Source organism: Propithecus coquereli, unplaced genomic scaffold, assembly GCF_000956105.1.
Source record: "Propithecus coquereli isolate 6110/MARCELLA unplaced genomic scaffold, Pcoq_1.0 Scaffold533, whole genome shotgun sequence".
In the NCBI taxonomy this organism is placed as follows: domain Eukaryota; kingdom Metazoa; phylum Chordata; class Mammalia; order Primates; family Indriidae; genus Propithecus; species Propithecus coquereli.
In genome coordinates this window covers 1,950,495-1,974,576 of record NW_012151208.1, presented here as the reverse complement: position 1 = coordinate 1,974,576, position 24,082 = coordinate 1,950,495, and the positions used below count along the sequence as shown (strand labels likewise).

The 24,082-nt window shown below is 37.3% G+C and overlaps 1 protein-coding gene across 1 annotated transcript in view; it reads left to right on the top strand.

The window, feature by feature from the left end:
* Positions 1 to 24,082, top strand: part of RALGAPA2 (Ral GTPase activating protein, alpha subunit 2 (catalytic)) — a 303,038-nt gene that overhangs the window by 186,469 nt on the left and 92,487 nt on the right. Inside the window, exons 34-36 of the mRNA XM_012657226.1 lie at positions 8,163 to 8,286; positions 9,914 to 10,069; positions 19,044 to 19,202. Coding sequence (XP_012512680.1) covers positions 8,163 to 8,286; positions 9,914 to 10,069; positions 19,044 to 19,202 — 439 coding nt within the window. The remainder of the gene's footprint in view (positions 1 to 8,162; positions 8,287 to 9,913; positions 10,070 to 19,043; positions 19,203 to 24,082) is intronic.

Sequence of the window (24,082 nt, the reverse complement as noted above, 5' to 3'; positions counted from 1 at the left end):
TAGGTGGAAGTATATCAAACCACTTTTTTCCTGTTTGTCTTTGGGTGTGCTTGGATAATACATGGCTGCAGGAATGAACATACCTACAGAGACATCCAAGGGTAGTTCTGTAACCTAGAATCTAATGACATCTGCATATGCCATACCTTTGTTATTTTTACCCTTGAGGAATAAACTTTCATGTTTGCTACTAAAAAGAGGTTAGTGCTCCCCACTAATCTGTGCTTTTGATTGAGTATCTTTCTACGTGGCAGCCAGTGGACATTTGTTTTCATTTGCTCTCTGAAACCACCTTTTTTCAATGAGGAAACAGAGGTTTACATAGGTTAAACAGCCTGTGGTTGCTCATACCATGTTATTTGAAGCCCAGTGAGTCTGACTTCATAGTCCATGCTGTGCACCAAGGCACTGGCATTCTATAACCTTGGCTTTTTAATGATGGAAGAGTTAAAACCAGTGTGTTGTGATAATTAACTCAATTAATAAGCTTTATTCTCCAAAGCTAGTCAGATTCTCAGATGTACCCCTTTTCTGTATAATCTCAAAAGCATTTCTAAGCATGAGCTCACAACAGTGAAAAGGTTTTGATTTGGGTAAAACTATGCTTCCAAAACCATCTAAGTCAAGAATAAGTATAGTACTTGGTACATAACAAGTACTCAAAAGTCTTAAAAAAGAATAAATATCTTTCTTAATCTTTAGATTTTCTTTTTAAATCTTTTTTTAAAAAAACAACTTTGTTCCCCTTTTATTACCTTTCTTATCCTTAGGTATATCCTAATATTCCATCAGCTATTAAATAAAAAATTCAGATTGTTTTCCTCAAGTTTACTTTTCAACTCTTCATGCTATATTTTATTCATAACATTTTTCTTATTCCTTCTTAACTCCTAAATTTTTAAATATATTTTGAGCTATGTACTTTTAGAGGGTAGTACATTTGCTGGCTGAGGAAGCAAGGAGAAAGAAAGGAAATAACAGAGTCCTACTTCATCTTGACAGGTCCTTTTGTGGCATTTGGGAAATTACTAGAGCTCTTTATTTCATTCATTCATTCATTCATTCATTCATCCACTGTCATGCTTCCCTTTTAAGGCATAAGATTCTCCTCCTTGGCACTTATAGTGATGAGTTATGACCTGCTGAGCAAATACTTTCTCCATCGTATATATTTAGGTGGCTTTGTTATGGTTTTGTTGTTTATTTTATTTTATTTTTAAAAATTTTTTACTTTTAATTATTATGGGTACATAATAGTTGTATGTATTTATAGTGTACATGTGATGTTCTGAAATTGGCATACAAAGTGAATTAATCAAATCAGTGCAATTGGGATATCCATCATCAGGCATTTATCATTTCTTTGTGTTAAGAACATTTCAGTTTCTTTTAATTATTTTAAAGTATACCATAACTTATTGTTGATGGTAGTCATTTTGTTGTGCTGTCAAATATCGTTCATTCTATCTACTATATTTTTGCACCCATTAACCATCTCCACATTATCCCTCCCTCCCTACTACCTTTCCCAGCCTCTAATAACCATCCTTCTACTCTCTGTCTTCATGAGAGCAATGGTTTTTAATATTTAGCTTCCGCGTATGAGTGAGAACATGTGAGATTTATCTTTCTGTACTTGGCTTATTTCACTTAACTTAATGTTCTCCAGTTCTACCCATGTTGTCGCAAATGGCAGGAGTTCATTTTTTATATCTATGTAAAATTCCACTGTGTATATGTACCACAATTTCTTTATTCATTCATCCATTGATCAACACTTAAGTTAATTCCAAATCTTGGCTGTTGTGAATACTGCTGCAGTAAACATGGGAGTGCAGATATCTTTTTTCGATATACTGAATTCCCTTCTTTTGGATATATACCTAGCAGTGGGATTGCTGGGTTATACTGTAGTTTTATTTTTAGTTTTTTGAGGAACTTCCATACTGTTCTCTATAGGAGTTGCACTAGTTTACATTCCCACCAACAGTGTACAAGGGTTCCCCTTTCTCCACATCCTTGCCAGCTTTCATTATTGACTATCTTTTTGATAAAAGCCATTTTAACTTGAGTGAGATGATATCTTATTGTAGTTTTGATTTACATTTCTCTGATGACTAATGATATTGAACATTTTTTTCACGTACCTGTTGGCCACTTGTATGTCTTCTTTTGAGAAATGTCTATTCAGATCCTTTGCCAATTTTTAATTGGATTATTTCATTTTTTCCTATTGAGTTGTTGGAGCTCCTTATATATTCTAGTTATTAATCCCTTGTCAGATGGATAGTTTACAAATATTTTCTCCCATTCCGTGTGTCATCTCTTCATTTTGTTGATTGTTTTCTTTGCTGTGCAGAATCTTTTTAGCTTAATGCGATCCCATTCATCCAATTTTTCTTTGGTTGCCTATGGTTTGGGTGTATTATTAAAGAAGTCCCCGCCCAGACCAATGTTCTGAAGTATTTCCCAATGTTTTCTTTTAGTAGTTTCATAGTTTCAGGTGTTATATTTAAAAGTCTTTAATCCATTTTTTATTTGATTTTTGTATATGGTGAGAGATAAGGATCTAATTTCATTGTTCTGCATGCAAATATCCACTTTCCAAGCACCATTTATTGAAGAGCTAGTATCATATTGAATGGGGAAAAACTGAAAGCCTTTCCTCTAAGATCTGGAACAAGACAAGGATGCCCACTTTCACCACTGTTATTCACTATAGTACTGGAAGTTCTCACTAGAGTAATCAGACAAGGGAAAGAAATAAATGGCATCCAAACTGGAAAGGAAGAAGTCAAATTATTCCAGTTTGCAGATGCTATGATCTTCTATTTAGAGAAACCTGAAGACTCCACAAAAAAAAAAACAAAAAATTAGAACTGATTTAAATAATTCAGTAAAGTTGCAGGATACAAAATCTACATGTAAAAATCAGTAGCATTTCTATATGCCAACAGTAAACAATCTGAAAAAGAAACCAAGAAAGGAATCCCATTTACAATAGCTATAAATAAAATAAAATACCTAGGAATAAACTTAACCAAAATAGTGAAAGATCTCTATAATTAAAACTATGAAACATTGATAAAAGAAGTTGAAGACACACAAAAAAATGGAAAGATATTCCATGCTAGTGCATTAGAAGAATCAATATTGTTAAAATATCCACTACTGAAAGCAATTTGTAGATTCAGTGAAATTCCCATCAAAATACCAATGACATTCTCCACAGAAATAGAAAAAATAATCCTAAAATTTATATGGAACCACAAAAGACCCAGAATAGCCAAAGCCATACTGAGCAAAAAAGAACAAAACTGGAGGAATCACATTACCTGACTTCAAATTATACTGCAGAGCTATAGTAACCAAAACATCATGGTACTAGCATAAAAACAGACACATAGACCAATGGAACAAAATAAACAGCCCAGAAATAAATCCACACATTTATAGTGAACTTATCTTTGTTGTTTATTTTAGAGTTTTGATTAAAACTCAAGGTCACACATGCTTAAATTTTATTTTTAAGCAAACTATTGGTTCTTGTCACTATTATTTGCATATCATCTTTACAACTGTGATTCTTCTTTGGTGGTTTGAATTCTTGAACTGGATATACACCTGACAATTAGTAAATTTCAGTTGGAATTTTCTTCTAAATACTTGGAAGATGATTTTTTAAAAAGGTCCTTTTGTAATGTCATTAAGGACTGAACATATAAAATCATATTAAACTCACTCATAGCTCTGTGTCCTTCCAGAGGCATCTAGTATTAAGATGGGTTGATTTGTATTGATCACTGTATGGGAATCAGAGGGGTAGAGGTTTTCTTTCCTTTTCTTTCTTTTTTTTTTCTTTTCTCTTCTTCACTTTTCTACCTTCCCACCTGTCTCCCTAGTCACTCAGGACCTTTTATAGCATCTTATAGCTATGCACATAGTGAGGCCTGAACTATTTCATGTACGTTTTCCAAGTCTTAGGAGTGTGCCAGCATGGCTGGTCTGAACCTGATTCCCTCTCCAAACAGAGATTGAGGGCCTTTCTTCTAGGTGACCTTACTATTCTCTGGAGCATGATAAATATTTTAGTTTCAAGAAATATACAGGATTTTTAAAAAAGAAATATACAGCATTAAAATGTTCACTTGTAGTTATACCTGGGAAAAGGGACCATTCTCTCCCAGAAGCCCACAGCTCCATTGCCATTTTAAATGTCTTTATTTCCTGATTCATAAAGTGAAACTTAGAGTAAAAGATTTGAGTTTAAATAATTTTTAAAAACTCATTAGAGGGCCAGGCGCACTGGCTCATGCTGGTGTTCCTAGCAGGAGGATTGCTTGAGGCTAAGAGTTCGAGACCAGCCTGAGCAAGAGCGAGACCCCATCTCTACAAAAAATAGAAAAAGTAGTGGAGCATGGTGGTGCACACCTAGAGTCCTGGCTACTCGGGAGGCAGAGGCAGGAGAATTGCTGGAGCCCAGGAGTTTGAGGTTGCAGTGAGCTAAGATGCCACCATTACACTCTAGCCCTGGTGACAGAGCAAGACACTGTCTCAAAAAAAAAAACAAAACCCCAACTCTTTAAAGGTGAAAAATCTAAAGCCACTATTTCTCACATTGCCCTTCATTGGATCCCATTTCCCGATTGTTGTTGTGATTCCTCTTCTCTAGAGGAACAGAGACCCAGTTCTCTGTGGAAATTCTGAGATATTTCTTTGAAGAACTCAGTGATTCACTTCCCTTGACCTCCTGTTCAATATTAAAGCAGCAGCATTTGGGTTCCAAACTCAGCTTTTCAAGCATATGCTGAATACATTGGTATCTTGTAATTGTGTCCAATTTGAGTGTTAATATGCTTTAGTTGCTTGAGGTACAATTGAATTAGTCCCCATGGGTGCTGTTGCAGTAAAATATGGCTTTGAATCCAGTCTTCTGCCTCTTAATTAACCTTTACTTAAAACCCCAACTCCTGGATTTAGTGTCCTCTTGACATCAAAAGGGTATCAACTTATTTTATGGTGAAGGATATTTTCAAGGTTCTTTCTGAAGAAACTAGAAATAAGTCTGGGACTCTTCATATTGATCAGGTAGCAGGTAAGAACATACATACCTTGTCTTTCAACTTTCAGTTAGGACATTTCTGTTTATTTCGGATACCAATTTATCTCACTGCTGACGACGTATAGTTCCTTCTTAACGTGTTTTTTGGAAAAGTAGAGACGATCTTGCAACTATGGTCTATATACTGTAAAGTTAGCAAAGATGTAAATACTGTGATCAACATGCATACAAATCACAATGGACTCTTCTTCTAAATATAACCGCCTTCTTGGCACTGCATGATGAGGTGGATGTTAAAATCATGTTTTCCTTTTTAATGTGACAGCACAAGGAACCTGAGCTATTCTGGCCTATTCCTAATCAGAAAGAAAAATGCATTGTAGTAAGGAAGGGGAAATTGTTGATTTTATGTATGTGTGTTCCTGAATTACCTGCTCCTTCGTGCATTGGTTGTGCTTCTTATGGATGTGAAGTGCTGTTGATGTTGCTAATTACCATTTCAAAAGCCTGCTCTAATAAGGCCAGATATAACTTCTACATCCTAGCAGGCTCTCTGCAGTGCTAACATTTTAGAGGATGTGAAATTTGATGAATGTTTACAACTAAAGGTCATCTTTCCTCACACCCGGTGGGTCATTCCGTCATTCCGGCTTAGCTCTCTTGTGCTCCCACTTTGAGTTAATAAGGACTCAAGGACCCGTGAGCAGCTGCAATGGAAAAAGCTTAGATTTTAAGGAGAATAAACAGAAACATTTCAGATAAACCTGAGATTGTTTTTATCTGTGTAAAGTCTATAGAACAAAGAAAAATTAAATGCTGAGGACTTTTAAATATGTAGAAAGAGCTGCAGATAGAAATTGAGTAACTATAATTCTTTCTCCTTTTGTTGAAAGAGACAGTCTTTTAGGTCATAGGTTATGATTTCTGTTATTATCCAAGCCCCCAAATTTTTACAGCTCTTAGAGTAGACTAGTCAGATTCTAGGGAGTTGGTGTTTCCTGCCTGTTCCTCAGGGCAGTAAATGGTGTGGCAGTTTCAGGGCTCCCTATAGCATGAGGACAAATTTCTGCCTGTCTGAGAGCATGAGGTCTCTATTAGAGCATTGGCCCCTCAGATCCATCACCATAAACATCCTTTCTTCTTACCAGTTCCAATTGGGGTGTTCAGAATGTCCAACCTTCTGGTGGCAGCAGGACAGTATGTATCAAAAACCTTAAAAATGGTCAATGACCAAGAAATTATTTTTCTATGAATTTATTTTAAAGATATATTAAATTCTTTTTAATATGTGAAAAAAGATTATGAAAATATTAAAAAGATTAAAGACTGTCTTTACATAATGTGAAAGTATCTTTAAAAATGAAAGCAAGTTACATGAGGATTTGGGATATGGTGTACTAACATAATGGAATGTTCTACAACCATTAATAACTTTGTTGTAGAAGCACATGGTATAGAAGTATTTATAATCAAAAATGGTTGGAATAGTGAATTTTATGACATGTATATTTTACCACAATAAAAAAGTATTCACAAATAAAAGTCAATTGCAAAACAGAATTTAGTAGCTTCTCTCATTTGTATACAAAAATGCATCCTTAAATGGTAACAGCTATGCTATAATATTTGCATATATGTTGAAATTACAACTAATTTTTATTCTTTTATTTTTCTTATGGTATTTTCTAATTTTTCTTCCAAGTATGTTTATTACATGTAAACTACAGGGGGAAGTGAATAAGCTATCTAAATGAACAGAAGGAGAGACTACTCCTCTTCTAGTTATATAGATAACTTTTTAGTTGAGGGTCAATTATTTCTACTTAAGTAGAGAAATAACCCATGAAGAAGGATATATGAGAGAATTTGCTAAAATATGGAGCCCAGCTCCACCAATATGGATGTCTAATCAGATTACAATGTTGAGATATTAAACAATTAGATATTACAAACATTTCTGTATTGTTTAAGCACTTGATGGTTTTTCATATGAGATTTTTCAGAATGTAATGCAAAAAGAAAAAAAAAAAGGAGAAGGATAGAACTGCTCTGGAAGTGGTAATCCATACTTTAAAAAAATAAAGACTGTAGTAAAACTCTTGGATTATTGGGCTGTGAAATGAGTAATTCTTGATTAAAGCTCTGCGTGAATAAGAACAGTGTTTTCATCTCTAAATTGTCATCAAATTCCTTGATATAAGTTCAGCTATTTTGTCCATTTACTCTAAGGTATAATTTATAGAAATTTATTGTTAATACATTCAAATATAGTATCATATCTCTGGGCAGTTTAACAGAGATATGACTGAACACTTACTATGTGCGAAGGAATACACTAGATGTATAAAATGGAAAAATCCAGGACTTCTCTCCTCAAAGTGCACTTCTTGTTTGCTTGATTTAACAGTGTACCCAAAATCTGTCATGGAGCAAGCAGATGAAGGGTTTATATGGCCAAAGGAAGTTTCCCTAGATAGCTGTCCACGCTACCAGGCACTCTCAGAATAGTCAGAGGATAGGGTTGGTACACCCATTCATGAAGAAAATACTTAAATGTGTTCTGCTTGGAAGAAGTTTCTGTTTCTTATAAAGTCTTGTCATATCTTACAATTCTAACCAAGGAACCACCCACTAGCCTTATTTCAAAATGTAGAAAGTGAAATGTGGACAGTCACGTAGACCTAGTTGCAATTGATACCTATTTGACTGATATGCCATAAAATATATTCTTTACCAGAAATAGAACTTGCCAGATGGTGTGCTCTACTGTGCTGTTCAGTATATCTTATATCAGAGGGTGTGGTCTCAAGGAGGCAGACTGCCTTGTTACAATTCCCAGTCTCCTGCTTGCTGTTTGTGCTTTTTGTTTAACTTTCTGTGCCTCTTTTCAACCACTTTTACAAGGTAGGTGATGATAATATTCATCTTATTAGAGCAATTTCAAAGAGTAAATGAGATCATGTATCAAATCATCTTAAAACAGTAACTGACCCCTAGTAAGTTCTCAGTAAATATAAGCTCAGTAGTAAGAGCTGGTGGTAGAGGTAAAATAAAATTTTATGCATAAAAATTCTAACTCCTTTAAATTAAAAATTTATAGCCGAGAGACACACAAAATCGCAGTGTTTTATATTGCTGAAGGTCAAGAAGACAAGTGTTCAATCCTCTCCAATGAAAGAGGAAGCCAAGCATATGAAGATTTTGTTGCTGGACTTGGATGGGAGGTAATGAATTCCATTCAGCAGATGCTTACTGACTAGCAGTAGGAAATGTCAAAACTAGGCATTGTATAAGTTTTTATATATGTTTTATGTGCAAATATAGCATGTGTACAGATCTGGAATTGAAGAACTTACTGAATTTGACATGTTCTATTAGTTATTTTTCAGTACTTTATACATGAACTTTTGTTTCCCTTAACTTTCCTCTTAAAATTTTTTATTTACTTATCGGAACTGAATAGTCAGATAGGCTTACCCAGCCATAGGTAGTTTGTAGTAAGAGAAGACAGCTATGGGCAGAGAAGCAATGGCTTTGGCCACAATATGGAAATTGAAGAAGAAATGAATGACTTCATGGGTGAAAAGATGAAAAAAGAGTTGGATGAAGTAAAAGTTGTAATAAAAATAGAATGCAGTAGCCATGATGGTTTAACTATCAACCAGTTTCCCTAAGGTAGATCCCAGGATAATCAATATTGAAAAAGTTTATTTTTTTTCTTTATTAAATGATACTTTGACATACAGACATATATACATTCATACACACACATGCACACACACCTGTCTCCCAGAAACATATACCTAAAAGGAAATGTATCCCTAGGATCTGAAAGAATTCAGAGTAGTTAAAATGAAAATCAACATATCTAAAACAATTTTCTTACTTATTATTACTTTCATTTGAGTTTCTCAGTTATCTGTGCTGTGGGAAACTCTTTGGGTGCCTTCGAGACTTAGTGCTAGCAAGAAACTGACATAGAGATGGGACAGGGTAAGAGTGCATCAAGGTCATGACCGTACTTTCTAGAAAGTCAAGTAGGTTTTAGTCTAAAAGAGTTATGATGATGATATTAAGAGTTAAATGATATACTGCACTTCCAGTAAATCATTGTTTTCACTAATAAGGTTACTCCTAAATTTGTCTTAGAATATATTTACTATTTAACTAATATATTTTTAAATCATACTTTACTAGCATTTTAAGAAAAGACATTAATTCAGAGCATATGTTGATTGTATTTGGCACAGAAGAAATTCTTCTATTTTTTTCTTTCGTGTATCTTAAGAATACTTTACTGAAAGAATACTAGTTTATGACAGGTAAATAAAAGAAAATTTGGATTAAGTCACTGACTAGGAAGTGAACACTTATGCCATAACTTTAGAAGGAATTATGACTCATAGACTTTTGGCAATGGTAAAAGTAGAATAGCCCTTTGACAGGCAGTTTAGCAATGGCTGCTAAATTGTTTAATATCTGTACCCCTTAACCCAACGTCTTAGAGAAACACTCCTTTGAGTGCTCCTTATGGTTTGAGAAAGCAGAAAACACCACAGATACATAAATATATATACACACACACATGTGTATGTATAGGAGGGAAAAAAGAGAAATATATACCAAAATTTTGTTGGTCTTTTTTTCAGTTGGTAGGGTTATGGAGCACTTTCATTTTTAATGTTCTTTATTTCTTTAATATTTTAATCTTCTCTAACTTTGTATTATATTTGTTTATAATCAGAAAGAAAGATAAAAATGAAAACAGTTTTTTAAAAATCCACATTCCTGCTTAGTAGATAAAAGCAGCTCATTTTTGATCCTCACCCTTTCGTCTGTGATCTCTGCTAGGTGGATCTCTCAACCCACTGTGGGTTCATGGGTGGCCTTCAGCGCAACGGCAGCACTGGGCAGACGGCCCCTTACTATGCTACCTCGACCGTGGAAGTGATTTTCCACGTTTCTACTCGGATGCCATCAGACTCAGATGATTCACTCACCAAAAAGGTAAGGGGCCTCCTTGGGGGGCATTCTTAGTGGCCGTGGCTTGTAGGTGAGGTTCTCCTAGGATTGGACAAAGACCAGGGCATAGAACCCACTGAGACTGATTTCCTCTGGACTCAACATCTGTGTCACTGTTCCTCAGGCTACAGTTGTGGTTAACCTAAAATATCCAGGTTGGGCCAGGCGCGGTGGCTCACGCCTGTAATCCTAGCTCTCTGGGAGGCCGAGGCAGGCGGATTGTTTGAGCTCAGGAGTTCGAAACCACCCTAAGCAAGAGCGAGACCCCGTCTCTACTAAAAATAGAAAGAAATTAATCGGACAACTAAAAATATATAGAAAAAATTAGCCACGCATGGTGGCACATGCCTGTAGTCCCAGCTACTCGGGAGGCTGAGGCAGGAGGATCGCTTGAGCCCAGGAGTTTGAGGTTGCTGTGAGCTAGGATAACGCCATGGCACTCTAGCCCAGGTAACACAGTGAGACTCTGTCTCAAAAAAAAAAATAAAATAAAATAAAATATCCAGGTTGGCACAAAGTAGGTAAAAAAAATACATGAAAAGAAATCAATCATTTGAGTCCTGAATCTTGAGATTAAGGTTCGGGGGAAAGGAAGAGTCTTAAATGTTTTTGCTTTTGAATCTTCCCTCACATGGATATTACCTGACAGAAAATAACATTTTGACCTCACAGGTTGTCAAAGGTTACAAGATGTAATGACCCTGTACAGAGGGGCTCTGAAAAGCAGGCCACTCTCAGCTTGCTGTGGGGCGATTTGGCAACATCTGTCAGCGGCAAGTGCAGGTGCGCTACTGGCCCAGCAGTCGCAGTGTTGCTGCTTACCTTTCACTCTCCTTCAACTTGCCCTATGGTCAGTTTTCCCAAGAACTCAAGGGAAACCTCATCCATGCCCGAGGAAAGCCCCCCAGGGGAACATGGCACTGTACTTTCCAACCTGCCCTGTTCACCTCAGATGACCCTGCGTTAGAAGTGAGGAGCACCTTAATAGAGGAGGAATCTTAGTCTGGGAAGAAAGCCTAATAATCGGATCCACTTCCGTTAAGTCTCCAGGTGAGAAGAGAGTCTGAGAGCAACTGGGATTTGCACTCGCCTGGCCTGCTGACAGGTGGTGAGCCTAGAATCCCAGCCTCACACCCACTCTCTTCCTACCACACAGATGCAAGGAACTAAGGGTGCTGACTAAAGGTGGCCCCTGGGGAGTCTAATGTAGTGATTATAGCCAGGCCCTGAAGATAGGCGCAGCTGAGCTTAAATGTGTGTTCAGTTATTTCACCAGCCTGTGCCCCAGTTTTCCATCTATTAAATGGGATTTAAAATACAGCCTATGCCACAGGTTAGTTGAGTGAAGTAAATGAGATAATTCCTATAAAATTGCTTATTAGCACGGTGCCTGGTAAGATATCTCTGACCATTAGCCCTCATCATTGCCCATTGGTCTAACTGATTCTTTTTTCTGCAGCCCTGTTAGCCAGATGATTTGTATTGGCTGAAGGGCCTCGCTGCACTGGCCTCATTTCTTGTTTCTGCAGTTTTACTTTTCATCAGTGCAGCCACAGGCATCTGAACTATGTACAGACATACCTTGTTTTATTGCACTTCACTTTACTCTTTGCAGATACTGCATTTTTTACAAATCAAAGGTTTCTGGCAACCCTGCATCAAGCAAGTCTCTTGGTGCCATTTTTTTTCAAACAACACTTGCTCACTTTGTGTCTCTGTCACATTTTAGTCATTCTTGCAATATTTCAGACTTTTTCATTATTATATTTGTTATAGTGATCTGTGATCAGTGATCTTTGATGTTACTGTTTTAATTGTTTGGGGGCACCACAAACTACACTCATCTAAGATGGAGAGCTTAATCGATAAGTGTTATATGTGTTCTGACTGCTCCACCCTGGCCTCTCCTTGGGCTGTTTCCCTCTCCTTGGGCTTCCTGATTCCCTGAACAAAACAATATTGAAATTAGGCCAACTAATAACCCTACGATGGCCCCAAAGTGTTCCAACAAAAGGAAGCATGGCACATCTCTCACTTTAGATCAAAAGCTAGAAATGATTAAGCTTAGTGAGGAAGGCATGTTGAAAGCTAAGATAAGCTGAAAGCCAGGCCCGTTGCATCAAATAGCTAAGTTGTAAATGCAAAGGAAAAGTTCTGGAAGGAAATTAAAAGTGCTATTCCACTAAACACATGAATGATAAGAAAACAAAACAGCTTTATTGCTGTTAGGGAGAAAGTTTAAGTGGTCTAGACAGAAGATCAAACCGGCCACAACATTCTCTTAAGCCAAAGCCTAATCCAGAGCAAGACCCTAACTCTCTTCAATTCTGTGAAGGCTGAGAGAGAGAGAGGTGAAGAAGCTGCAGAAGAAAAATTTAAAACTAACAGAAGCTGGTTCATAAGATTTAAGGAAAGAAGCCATTTCCATAACATAAACGTACAAGCTGAAACAGCAAATGCTGATGTGGAAGCTGTAGCAAGTTATCCAGAAGATCTAGCTAAGATCATTAACGAAGGTAGCTACACTACACAACAGAAAAGATTTTCAGTGTAGACAAAACAACCTTCTATTGGAAGAAGATGGCATCTAGCACTTTCATAACTAGAGAGGAGAAGTCAATGCCTGGCTTCAAAGCGTCAAAGGACAGGCTGACTCTCTTGTTAAGGGCTAATGCAGCTGGTAACTTTAAGTTGAAGCCAGTGCTCATTTACCATTTTGAAAATCCTAGGGCCTTTAAGAATGGTGCTAAATTGACCCTGCCTGTGTTCTATAAATGGAACAACAGAGCCTGGATAACAGCACATCTTTTTACAGCATGGTTTACTGAAGATTTTGAGCCCACTGTTAAGACCTACTACTCAGAAAAAAGAGATTCCTTTCAAAATATTACTGCTCATTGACAATGCACCTGGTCAGCCAAGAGCTCTGATGGAGATGTACAAGGAGATGAATGTTGTTTTCATGCCTGCTAACACAACATCCATTCTGCAGCCCACAGATCAAGGAATAATTTATATTTTCAAGTCTCATTATTTAAGAACAATGTTTCATAAGGCTATAGCTGCCGTAGATAATGATTACTCTGATGGATCTGGGTAGAGTACATTGAAAACCTGCTGGAAAGGATTTACTATTCCAGATGCCATTAAGAACATTCATGATTCATGGGAAGAGGTCAAAATATCAACATTAACAGGAATTTGGAAGAGGTTGATTCCAACCCTCATGGATGACTTTGAAAGATTCAGGACTTCATTTGAGGAAGTAACTGAAGATGTGGTGGAAATAGCAAGAGAACTAAAATTAGAAGTAGAGCCTGAAAATGTGACTGAATTGCTGCAATGTCATGATAAAAGTTGGATGGATAGGGAGTTGCTTCTTATTGGGATGAGCAAAGAAAGTGGTTTCCTGAGATGAAATCTATTCCTGGCGAAGATGTTTTGAACATTGTCGAAATGACAATAAAGGATTTAGAATATTCCATAAACTTAGGTGATAAAGCAGCAGCAGGGTTCGAGAGGATTAACTCCAATTTTGAAAGAAGTTCTACCATGGGTAAAATGATACCAAACAGCATTGCATGCTCCAGAGAAATGTGTCATGAAAGAAAGAATAGATTTGGTAAAATTCATTGTTGTCTTATTTTAAGAAATTGCCTCAGCCACCTCAACCTTCAGTAATCACCACCCTAATCAGTCAGCAGCAGCTATCAGCATCAAGGCAAGACCCTCCACCAGCAAAAAGATTTTAACTTGCCGAAGGCTCAGATGATTGTTAGCATTCTTTAGTAATAAAGTGTTTTTAATTAAGGTATGTACATTGTTTTTTTAGACATCATACTACTACATACTTAATAGACTATAGTTATAGTGTAAACAACTTTTACATGCACTGGAAAACCAGTGTACACAAAAATTTGTATACTCACTTTATTATGATACTGGCTTCTTTGTGGTGGTCTGGAACCAAACCTACAATATCTCTGAGGTGCTCATGTACATGGTGGACAACAGTGCATGTGAGAAATCAGAACTTGAAAAACCACAGCCCCATCACAGACAACTTTCGTAGAGATCAAGTGTCTGAGATGTACAAAGCACAATCTGTATTCAAAAACCTCAGCAGCCTTTCACTCCCCCAACCCTGCATGCTACAATGGCCTCGGGGTGGGTGGGCAGCACAGCAGCCAGAGGCACTGGCCACATGCTGGTTCCCACCGGCCTTGGAGGAGCTGCCTCTAGGCCTCTAGGTTGGGTCTTGGTGGCTTCCCCTGGCTGCAGAGCTATTAGTGAAGGGAATTCTGCCCTTAAGAGCTCACTAGTATGTGAGACTGTAGTGTAGCTTACCAGGACCCTAAGCTGGGCTTGCACATCTTTTCTATTTGCAGTACATTGCAGATTGTCACTACTGTGCAAATGCTTCACTATATTCTCTGATTTTTCTTATGACCGAAAACTATTTTGTTAAAAGATTTTACATATAAAATATTTTTTAAATAGGATTGGTTTTTTTGAGAAAAGACATGTTTTCTTGATAAAATGCCATGCTTTAAATAATGTTCCAAGGCTTGGCCTGATTGAAAGATTCCCTACTGTAATAATCAAAATTCAGCTGATACCTTTTGCAGCTTCAAGATTTAGCATCATTAGCGATAAACTCTCTTTATCAGGATGTCTCACAGCTAGACCAAAAATCAGTCACAGTAACAGCAGCCCACAGTTCCTTGTCTTATTCTAACTAAATTGTCTCTAACAGCTTAAAAATGAGCTGCAAAATTCTAAAGTGATTCATGCTCTCTTCTGCCCCTATCATGGGGGGACTTTTTCAATGCTGCAATCTGGTTGCAACCCCATACTGAACTCTTGATCCTTCACTGCAGAAATTTGTTAGCTCTAGCTAGATTAGATTTTTCACAGCTAATCTAACTGCTGTAGGGGTTTGCAGAGTGGGGACAGAGCTGTGCTATTGGATTTGTCCAATTCATTTGACTCCAGGACTATAATTGCACTTATGTCTTACAAGGCTTTTATAGCCTCAGGCTGGCCAGCCGCATAAAAAACAAATTGGCAGTGATACAGTATGAGTGAAAAGGGATGAAAGGCCCACATTATCAGTCTCCAGGCAGCGCTGTTCTGGCAGGAAGTTTCTTGGTTAATTTACAAATAAAACTTAGATTTTAGGATGGGCACACTGTCAGCTGAACAATGGGGATGTCAGGCCTGACTGTTACTTAGTAAAAGTAGCAGCCGGGCCCACTGAGGAGCAGGAATTCTTCAATCAAACAGACGACTCCTTCTGGAGCCAGCTGGCGATGTAATGCAATTAGTCGGGAAAGGAGGTCAGCCTATTAGGTGTGTACCATGACCAGTGTCACCAGTGGCGTGCAGCCTGGCAGCAGCAGGCAGAATGACTTGGGCAGAAGGACTTTAAAACTCTGTCCGGATGAGAAGTGACAGGGATGCGTGGGGTTGATTTCGTAAGACTTAAAAACTGAGCATTTGTTCTGAGCCTGATAAGCATCCGGGTTATTTTGGAGCCTGTTGTGCAGTTGAAGCAGTAGCTGGCACGAATGCCAGCTCCATTCCAGTGGGAGATCATCATTCTACTCCTGGGTTACATAGGAATCAGATCAACTTGACTCGGATGTGGATTTCTAACCTGAGGGCCTCTAATCAAAATTCTCCAAAACTCACAAAATGAAGTCTCTATGATGAAATCCCCTTTAGATTGAGCAACACTTTAAGGCTTCCAGAGTATTCCACTATGTTCTGACATGATTGATAGTTTGGCCAGAGTAATTATTTGTTTTACCTACTTGTGTTCCTGACATGGCCGAAGTGATTCTGTGGCAAGGTGCTTCGATTTGTTAAAAATTGTTATGTGGGCTGTGCTGCAGAGGCCCAGCCTCTTTGGGGAGGGAATGTTTTTTGTTCTTTCCTCCAGATTTATCAGCCAAATTGCTCCTGTGGCCTTAGCTCTTAGTTTTGTGATTTAGCTAATTCAGCTGACATGTCCAGAAGTCTGAGGCACATGAAATTGAAAGCAGCTTTGAGATGATGAATATTGTATTGCTACTACACAAAAATAGCTATTCCTTAATTACAGAAGTGCCCACACTGGGAGAATGGGTCTGTTAGTGTGATACTACTCTCCCTTGCTGTAGTTCTGAGAATACAGTTGTGAATAAAATTAGGAGAGACTTACTTGGGTTATGTAATTGAGTAACCCAATTTAGAAAGGGGAGAGTAACTGTAAGATTTCAATAATCATTGTATCAAAGTTAATGCTTTGCAAGTTATATTTGTGGATCAGAATGAGCTATCACAGGTTTTAGGGTACCAGCATTGGGTGGTAGCAACACAATTGAGGGGTGTTTAGTAGGAGAGTTGTTCACATTCAGACATTTGTGCCAGCATTATACCGAGGGGCCCAGAACCATCCTGAGGTTGGCTTTCTTTGCAGCATCAGGCTGTAGGTGTGAGCTCTGGGGACAGCCCTAGTTCTCACAATTACCTTCTGCAGGTCTAAATTCTTCCCAAAGTTCCAATTAGGTACTATTCATATTTCCCTTGAAAACGTGCCCATATTGTGTTCTTGGTGTTACTGGCTACCATGGTCTCATTCCAAAAGGACTGAATTTGAAGATAGTGTAATGTCTTTGCATGTTTTATTAAAAAGGAAAAAGAAAAGAATGAAAAACTGCAGTATCTAAAATGGAAATCAAGAAATACAGAGCTATGTTCAGCACTACTATGAGATCCAATGTTGTCTTTTTTTTTTAACTATTTATATATTGGGTTGACTATACCTTTTGCCTGCTACCCTTTTAACCTTTATATGGGGCATGGGGTCAGGAATAAAAAAAAAAAAAGAGATGTGCTGGGTAATTTTACATTTAGAAAGTCGTAGATACTATCAAATTGTTCTGGATCATCGTGACTTGTGCACAACACCTGCAGTTGCATTTGTCCCGGAGCCTATATTCAGACACAATTGAATCGTGCGCCCCCAATATGGGTACAAAGGTACAGACTCAAGTCTGTTTTTAAATAATTGGCTTGTACAGTCATTCCCAGAAGTACGTGAGAGTAAAGAATAAGCAACCATTGCAGCAAACCAACTTCCTTTGTGACTTTATAAATGGAAAAGAGGCTATGTTGGGATCACATCAGATTTTCTCTTTGTGGTCAAATAGTCTATAAAAAATGTGTTTATGCTAACATGTTCTAAATACATAGCATTCCAGAGCATCATTTTTTATCTTTTAAGACAAAGCTATAAACATTAGCTTTGATACAACATCTCTATTTTATTAAAGTGCTTCTCAATTTACTCATTTTTAGTGTTCATCTGTTAGATAAGCAAGGAGGCAAGAAATACTTGTTCATGGTGCCAAGGAACATCCTTCTGTTGTTCCACGTGAGAGAAACGAAACCTCAGATTCCCAGTAGATGTCAGAGGGCCTTCACCAGTTGTTCTTTATGGTTTTAGAACTTCAATTTTGGCCAACATTTTAATCTTCTTACCTCGTTTCTTTTAGTCACAATTTCAGGCCTATTCAAATGATTTCGTATACATCTTTCTCCAGCTTGAGGCAGTGCAGTCCTCGTGCAAGAGATTTATCAGGGGTGTTCTTATAATTGACAGAGGTTGGGCCTGGACCTCTAAGGAGGTCCTTCCTTGCAGATCTTCCTACTGAGGCCTCGCCAAAGAGGCCAGGAGTCTGTGATTTGTTTTTGGACTTTGCAGCCTCTTTGTGTATAAAATGAATTTTTATAAAAAGTGGGCTAAACTATTTGAACTATGACAATAGACTAGCTTTTGGTGCTGGCTTAGATAACCGTGGAACAGTAGAAATGGCACTGAGTTGGCAGCCCCAGCCCAGGTCCCCAAGCCTGCTCTACTACTCACTGTTCATGCAACCTTGGGCAGGTGGTACCTTCGCCTTCTTGAGCCCCCATTTCTTCCTTTTAAGATAAGATAAAGATGATGTCATCTACCACAGAGAGTTAGTGGGAAGAATAAACAAGACAATATGTATGAACATGCTTTCTATAGAGTACTGCACTCTTTAAATGTTAGGTAGTAGTGTTCTTAACAAATTTAAGTAATATTTATTTCCTAAACAAACGTAATTTTATGCATCCTTTTTCTTAAAGGTTTGGCACAAGTCTAGTTTCTTATACATTTGGTAACAATTGTGTTATAATGGCATATGTTTTCTGTTTTCTTATTCTTAATTTCATAATAACTATTGAATTAAGAGTCTTATGAAGCACTACTGTAATGTGGAATAAAAGACTCATGTTGTTAATTGTTTAGAAACATACTCAGCAATATAAAGCATAAAACTCAGAAGCAGGAGTAAAATTTCATTAAAAAACAAATTCTTTAAAAGGTCTCAGCACCGTTCAGACATAATGTACCTGTAGTGCAGCATGCATTATCTTACTACCAATGTACTAAGATGGTGAAGATGAGCTGTGTTTTTATTCACTTGTGCTTTTTCTTTTTTGAGACGATGTCTTGCTATGTTGCCCCAGGTAGAGTGCAGTGGCGTCATCATAGCTCACTGCAACCTCAAACTCCTGGGCTCAAGGGATCCTCCTGCCTCAGCCTCCCCAGTAGCTGGGACTAGAGGCATGGACCATGACGCCCAGCTAATTTTTCTATTTTTAGTAGAGCTTGGGTCTCACTCTTGCTCAGGCTGGTCCCGAACTCCTAAGCTCAGGCAATCCTCCTGCCTTGGCCTCGCAGAGTGCTAGGATTACAGGTGTGAGCCGCTGCACCTGGCCTGCTTGCGCTTTTTTTAATCCTCATAGAAGGCATCAATGTTGTAGTCTTTTTTGGTAGTGAAATATTTTTTGTCTCTGAGTTTTATAATTCAGTTTGTAAGTCATGACCCCTTATAAACTGTTGTTATCACCCTGACTAATAAAGAGCCAATTTGCTGTGCAGCTCCGTCACTTGGGGAATGATGAGGTCCACATCGTCTGGTCTGAACACTCCAGGGACTACCGCAGGGGTATTATCCCAACTGCCTTTGGAGACGTTTCAATCATTATTTACCCAATGAAGAATCACATGTTCTTTATCGCGATAACGAAGAAACCTGAGGTACGTTTTCACTGCATTGTTGCTCTTATACAGCATTTGTCATGTGATTCACTGTTATTAAAAGACAATGATATGAATATGTTAAAGGGGACTCTTTTCCAACTGGTGAATGTCTGACATATATTTAAATTACACGTACCATATAGGAATTAAATACAAATTGGGATTTTTCAAAGAAATTTATGATTTTTAAAATGTTCTAAGTTTTTAAAATTTTATAACTAAAAAAAATTGTAATTTTAAATTTCAGCACATTGATTAACAATAAGAATTGAAGGAACCCCATATCACATCTAGCATTTTGCAGACAACTGTGGGTACAAAATCCAACCTTGCCTGACAGGGAGACTTACTGAGCCTCCAGCTGGTGCTAATGGGGGTCAATCCTGAAGGATTGTGGACCCACAAAGAGGCTGGGCCTCTGGAGCACAGCCCATGTGATGATTTTTAATAATCAAAGCACCTTGCCACAGAATCAATTGAGCCATGTCAATTGGTATTGATCCTGGGAATGGCTGGAACAATCCAATGGCCTGTGTGCTGGGTGCTAAATTGGCTGCAGTTTCCGTCCTTGTCATACCTTCAGTGGTATTTTAGCAATGCTTTGTATAGTGACTTGTTTTCATCTTGGAATTACTAATAGAAGGATTATTTTAAGTTTTTAATTAAACATTAGCATATTAAAACCATTCAAGAAGAATGACTTCGTGTTTTTCAGCTTGATGTTATATATAATCTTCATTTTCATTCCAAATTGTTCTCCTGAAGGACCTAAAAGTTATCCTTCTAAAAATGCTTTATTTTTAATCTTTAAAATAATAGGTAATTGAAGTTTATTGTTCAAACTGTGGTTTATAACCTAATCTGAAGTGTTAAAGTTGTGAGGATTAAATGAGGTAATAAATGAAAAGTGCTTCAAACAGTACCTGGCTCAGAGTAAAAGCTCCTTAAATGTTAGCTATTATATGATTGTTTTTATTATTTTTTGTTATAGTTACTACTATGGAAATAGAATAACTAATGAATTCGAAGTTTAACATGCTTATTATTTCTCATACTACATACATCTTGAGTGAACTCCTCAATCCAGAAAAGTCCCCTGAATGGCTGTTGCAAAGCCTGACATAAAGAGAACCCTCTTTTTTATTCAGGTAGCAAAGATGCTAAAGATTACTTCATATTAAATATCTGGATTATTTTTTATTCAGATCTCTGTGTACGTGAAGTTTTCAGTTTTATACAAGGAAATGGCTCGTAGTTGGTAATAACATCTGTATTGTCCATGAAAAGCATCACTTATTTTTAAGAGTTAGATTGAAAATTTTAGTATTAGAGAACCAACAAGTAGAGTATCTTACAGCTTTCAAAACTATAAAATGTGTTTCTTTGATATTTAGTATGGATTAACTGGCTTTATTAGTTCATTTTCAACATGGTCCTCTAAAATGTTATTTAATGTCCTAAAAAGGTCACCTTTATTTTTAAAGTAAATGAAGAACATAAAAGACATTTCAATTCACTTTATAGTGTCAAAACTGATTTTTAAAAAGGCAGCAATACTTATAATGCATGAAAACAATCATTAGCATACCTTTTAAAATTTCTGATAAAATGTGTGTAATTTCTATAAATTTGGTCATAAATTCCAACAAGATAAATTGAGCAAATCACTTTCTTAATATTTTAATTCGAAAAGCCTAAAGGGAAGAAGAGAATAATGGCCAACTGGAAATTTAGTATTATCCCTACATTTAAAGTACAAACCGTTACAATGTAATAAAATTAATCCAGACATTTCCAGGGCAAGTGTGGCTGACCTTTTGTTCACCAACCACTGACCCCAGGGTGAATGCAAGAGGCTTGTGGAGGGAAAGTCTGTTTGTTTGGCTTCAGTCCCTGGTATTTAAATTGCATTCCCTAATCAAATGAAAAGGCTGTCCTCTCTATCAGGTTACAGAATCCATGGCAACATTTGGCCTTTTATATCCATAATGTTAGCCTTTTTGTTTGCATCTAAGTAGAGACACCTGGAGCAATGTTAACATTAACCGATTTAGCATTAATAGCTTCATTATATAAGAATTTCTGATCAGATAGCTGTTACTTTTGTTATATTGCTTCAGCTTGTATTGTTGTCATTTTTTATCTCCCTGCTTGGCAACCAGGCAATGATTTGCAAATTTTTTTTGTCTTGATTAATTAAGCAATATAATTATCAGTAACCGTGATGCAGTCTTTGCTCAACAAAGCTTCTGAGAGAAAACAATGGTAAGTCTGTTAGTATGAATGCATTCCACGCGTCCCAGATGCATGAGGATATTATGGACAATGAGGGGAAAGGCCGCCTGTGAGCGAGGACAAAGGGTGCCACGCAGACTCGACACACTGCACATACCGCCAGGGACATGCTGCGGGCTCCCTGGGACACAGACGCCTCGTTAGATTACAGCTAGTCAGCAGAGATTAATTCTCAGCCATTTGGTGCAATAATTTACCCATTCCCTAGTCTTTTAACTAGTGTTCCTTACTATGGAAGGGAAGGCTTTTTATTCAAAAGGTTTATTTAACCTTGCCTACTTTTAGGGATCTCTACCAAAATCATTATTTTTGCTTAGAGATTGTAATGATGCAGCTGCTTGAAGTTACAGAGTATTCCTTTTGGGAAGATAGGATATGCATAAGTTTCAGAAATTTGTAGGTAGAGTCTAAGGCATTCTTTTAGCACCTGTATATTTCATCTGAATATAGTATTCTAGTATTCTTAGTACTCTGTGGTCTAAGTACATTTATTTTACTGGTCTCTGGGCAGCCATACTTCTCTAAGAATAATTTTAATCCTTTTTTAGGAGGAAAAAAAACCCTCATCAGTACACAAAAGTCCTGCTCATTGGATAGAGTCATGCATATTCAAATTGTACTTTCATTCACTCGGCCTCATTAATAGCGTATGTAATAATGTAGGACTATTTGTAATACAAGCTCACAGGCAGCATTGCTTCCAAGTCCTTTGAAATTTAACATATTTCGCTTTTTCATTCCATACACCTCCCTTAAATGTACAAATTATGTGCCTGGCAGAATCCGCCTCCTCTTAATAATACACAGCATTTGCAAAATGGTATGTTGAAGTGTGGGTGTGCTGTGTGAGCACATAAAACCCTCTCATGTGAGAGGGCCTGTTCACTTCTTGAGCTTTGTATTGAACTTCTTTTTTTCTTTAAATTAAAAAAAAATAAATCAGTGTGCTTAGCAGCATCATTTCATTGTTAAATTACTTTAAAAATAAATCCATCTCCATAAATATTGACACAATAGTCCTTTAGTCATAGAAAAGAAATGTGTTATTGTCAGACTTAAGTTTTTTCCTACTTGTATTACTAAGTCAGCAGTCAAGGAAAGACTTGCATATAGATCAGAATGTGAGCACTTTAAGGAGTTTGTTAAAATGCCCTGTTTGTTCTTCAGAAAAGTGATTCCTAAAATCTTCACACTGCAGTGAGTACTTGTGCTACTTTCCCTCCCTTTCAGTAACTGGCAAGGAATATTGGTGTTCAAAGTGTTTACCTTTATAAAGTTGTGAAGGTCAGTTTTACTGTTTTTGGCATGTTTCTCTCCAGGCACATTAGTGATTGGCACTGGCTGGTAACCAGTTGACCAGAGGTAGATGTTCTGAAGCAAATTAAGCAGGAGCAGTTGAGACAAGAGAAAGTTTGGTAAAGGGTCCTCATTTTCATCTCAACCAGAAGTGTCAATTTGTAAGTGAAAACATGTTAATGTCCTCCCAACTCTATTTGCTCTGCCCTGTTAGATACCGGAATGGAGAAGAATTAATAATAATTTAGTCATTTCTGAAAAGTATAGGAAGGAAAGAGTACTAGGATAGGAGATGGGACCCCAAAGTTCTGGTTTCAAGGCTGTCACAAGTGAATGGGTATCTTGGGCAGGTCTTTCAATTTCTTTGGACCTTAGTTTCCTCAGCTGTAAAATTCAGGTTGGTGACCAAGGCCTCTCTACAGTCCTCCCAGGATTCTAAATGCCTTTGTTGGATCCTCTTGTTCCTAGATGCTCATACCCTTCCTTAAGTTGCCCTGTCACAAGGGTGCTGTCGAGGTAGTATCTGGCTTTCTTGCAGGTTCAGCAGCTGTTGTGAGAGTGTATCCCTCTTCAGAATGACATCTAGCCCGGGAACTTTGCCTGGAGCAGGTGCCTAGAAATGCTGGCAAAAGGCTAATGTGCCAGAAGTCACAAGAGCATTTGCACATGTGAGGCTGAGAGGAACCCAGTATTGGCACCTGTGTTTGAAAGAAAATCTTTTAAGCTTACTGGTGTGGCCTCATTACTTAGGGAGTGTGTTTGACTTTGCAACACGGTTATGTAAATTTCTTTTTTTTTTATTTCAAATGTGCAATTTTCTTAAGTATTTATCCCATCCCAACCGAATAACCCATTTGAGATTAAATCATATACTTTAAAATACTTTGGGAAATTCTCCGGGAAAGCAAGTTGTTAACTCTTGAATGTGCGAAGTCATTTATTTAGAAAAGATAATTGAAAATACCAACCAGAATTGACTAAAATAAGTTATTAAATGGATTACTGTGTTATGTTCTAGTATGGTAATTTATCATCATCATTATTATTAGCATTATTTTTAGTAAAGGAATGACATTGAGAACTATATGAAAAGACATCTGTTGTTTGCAGATGTTATATTAAAATCAAATTTCTTCTCTAATTCATTGCCACTTCTAATTAGAGGAATTCCCTGGATACAAGAGATTTGTATTATTCGCTTTGTCCAGTTTTTGAAAGACTGAGTCACTCACAAGCAGTTGCCAAAGAATAATAAAGAACATTTATTTATATATTAGGCCTCGATA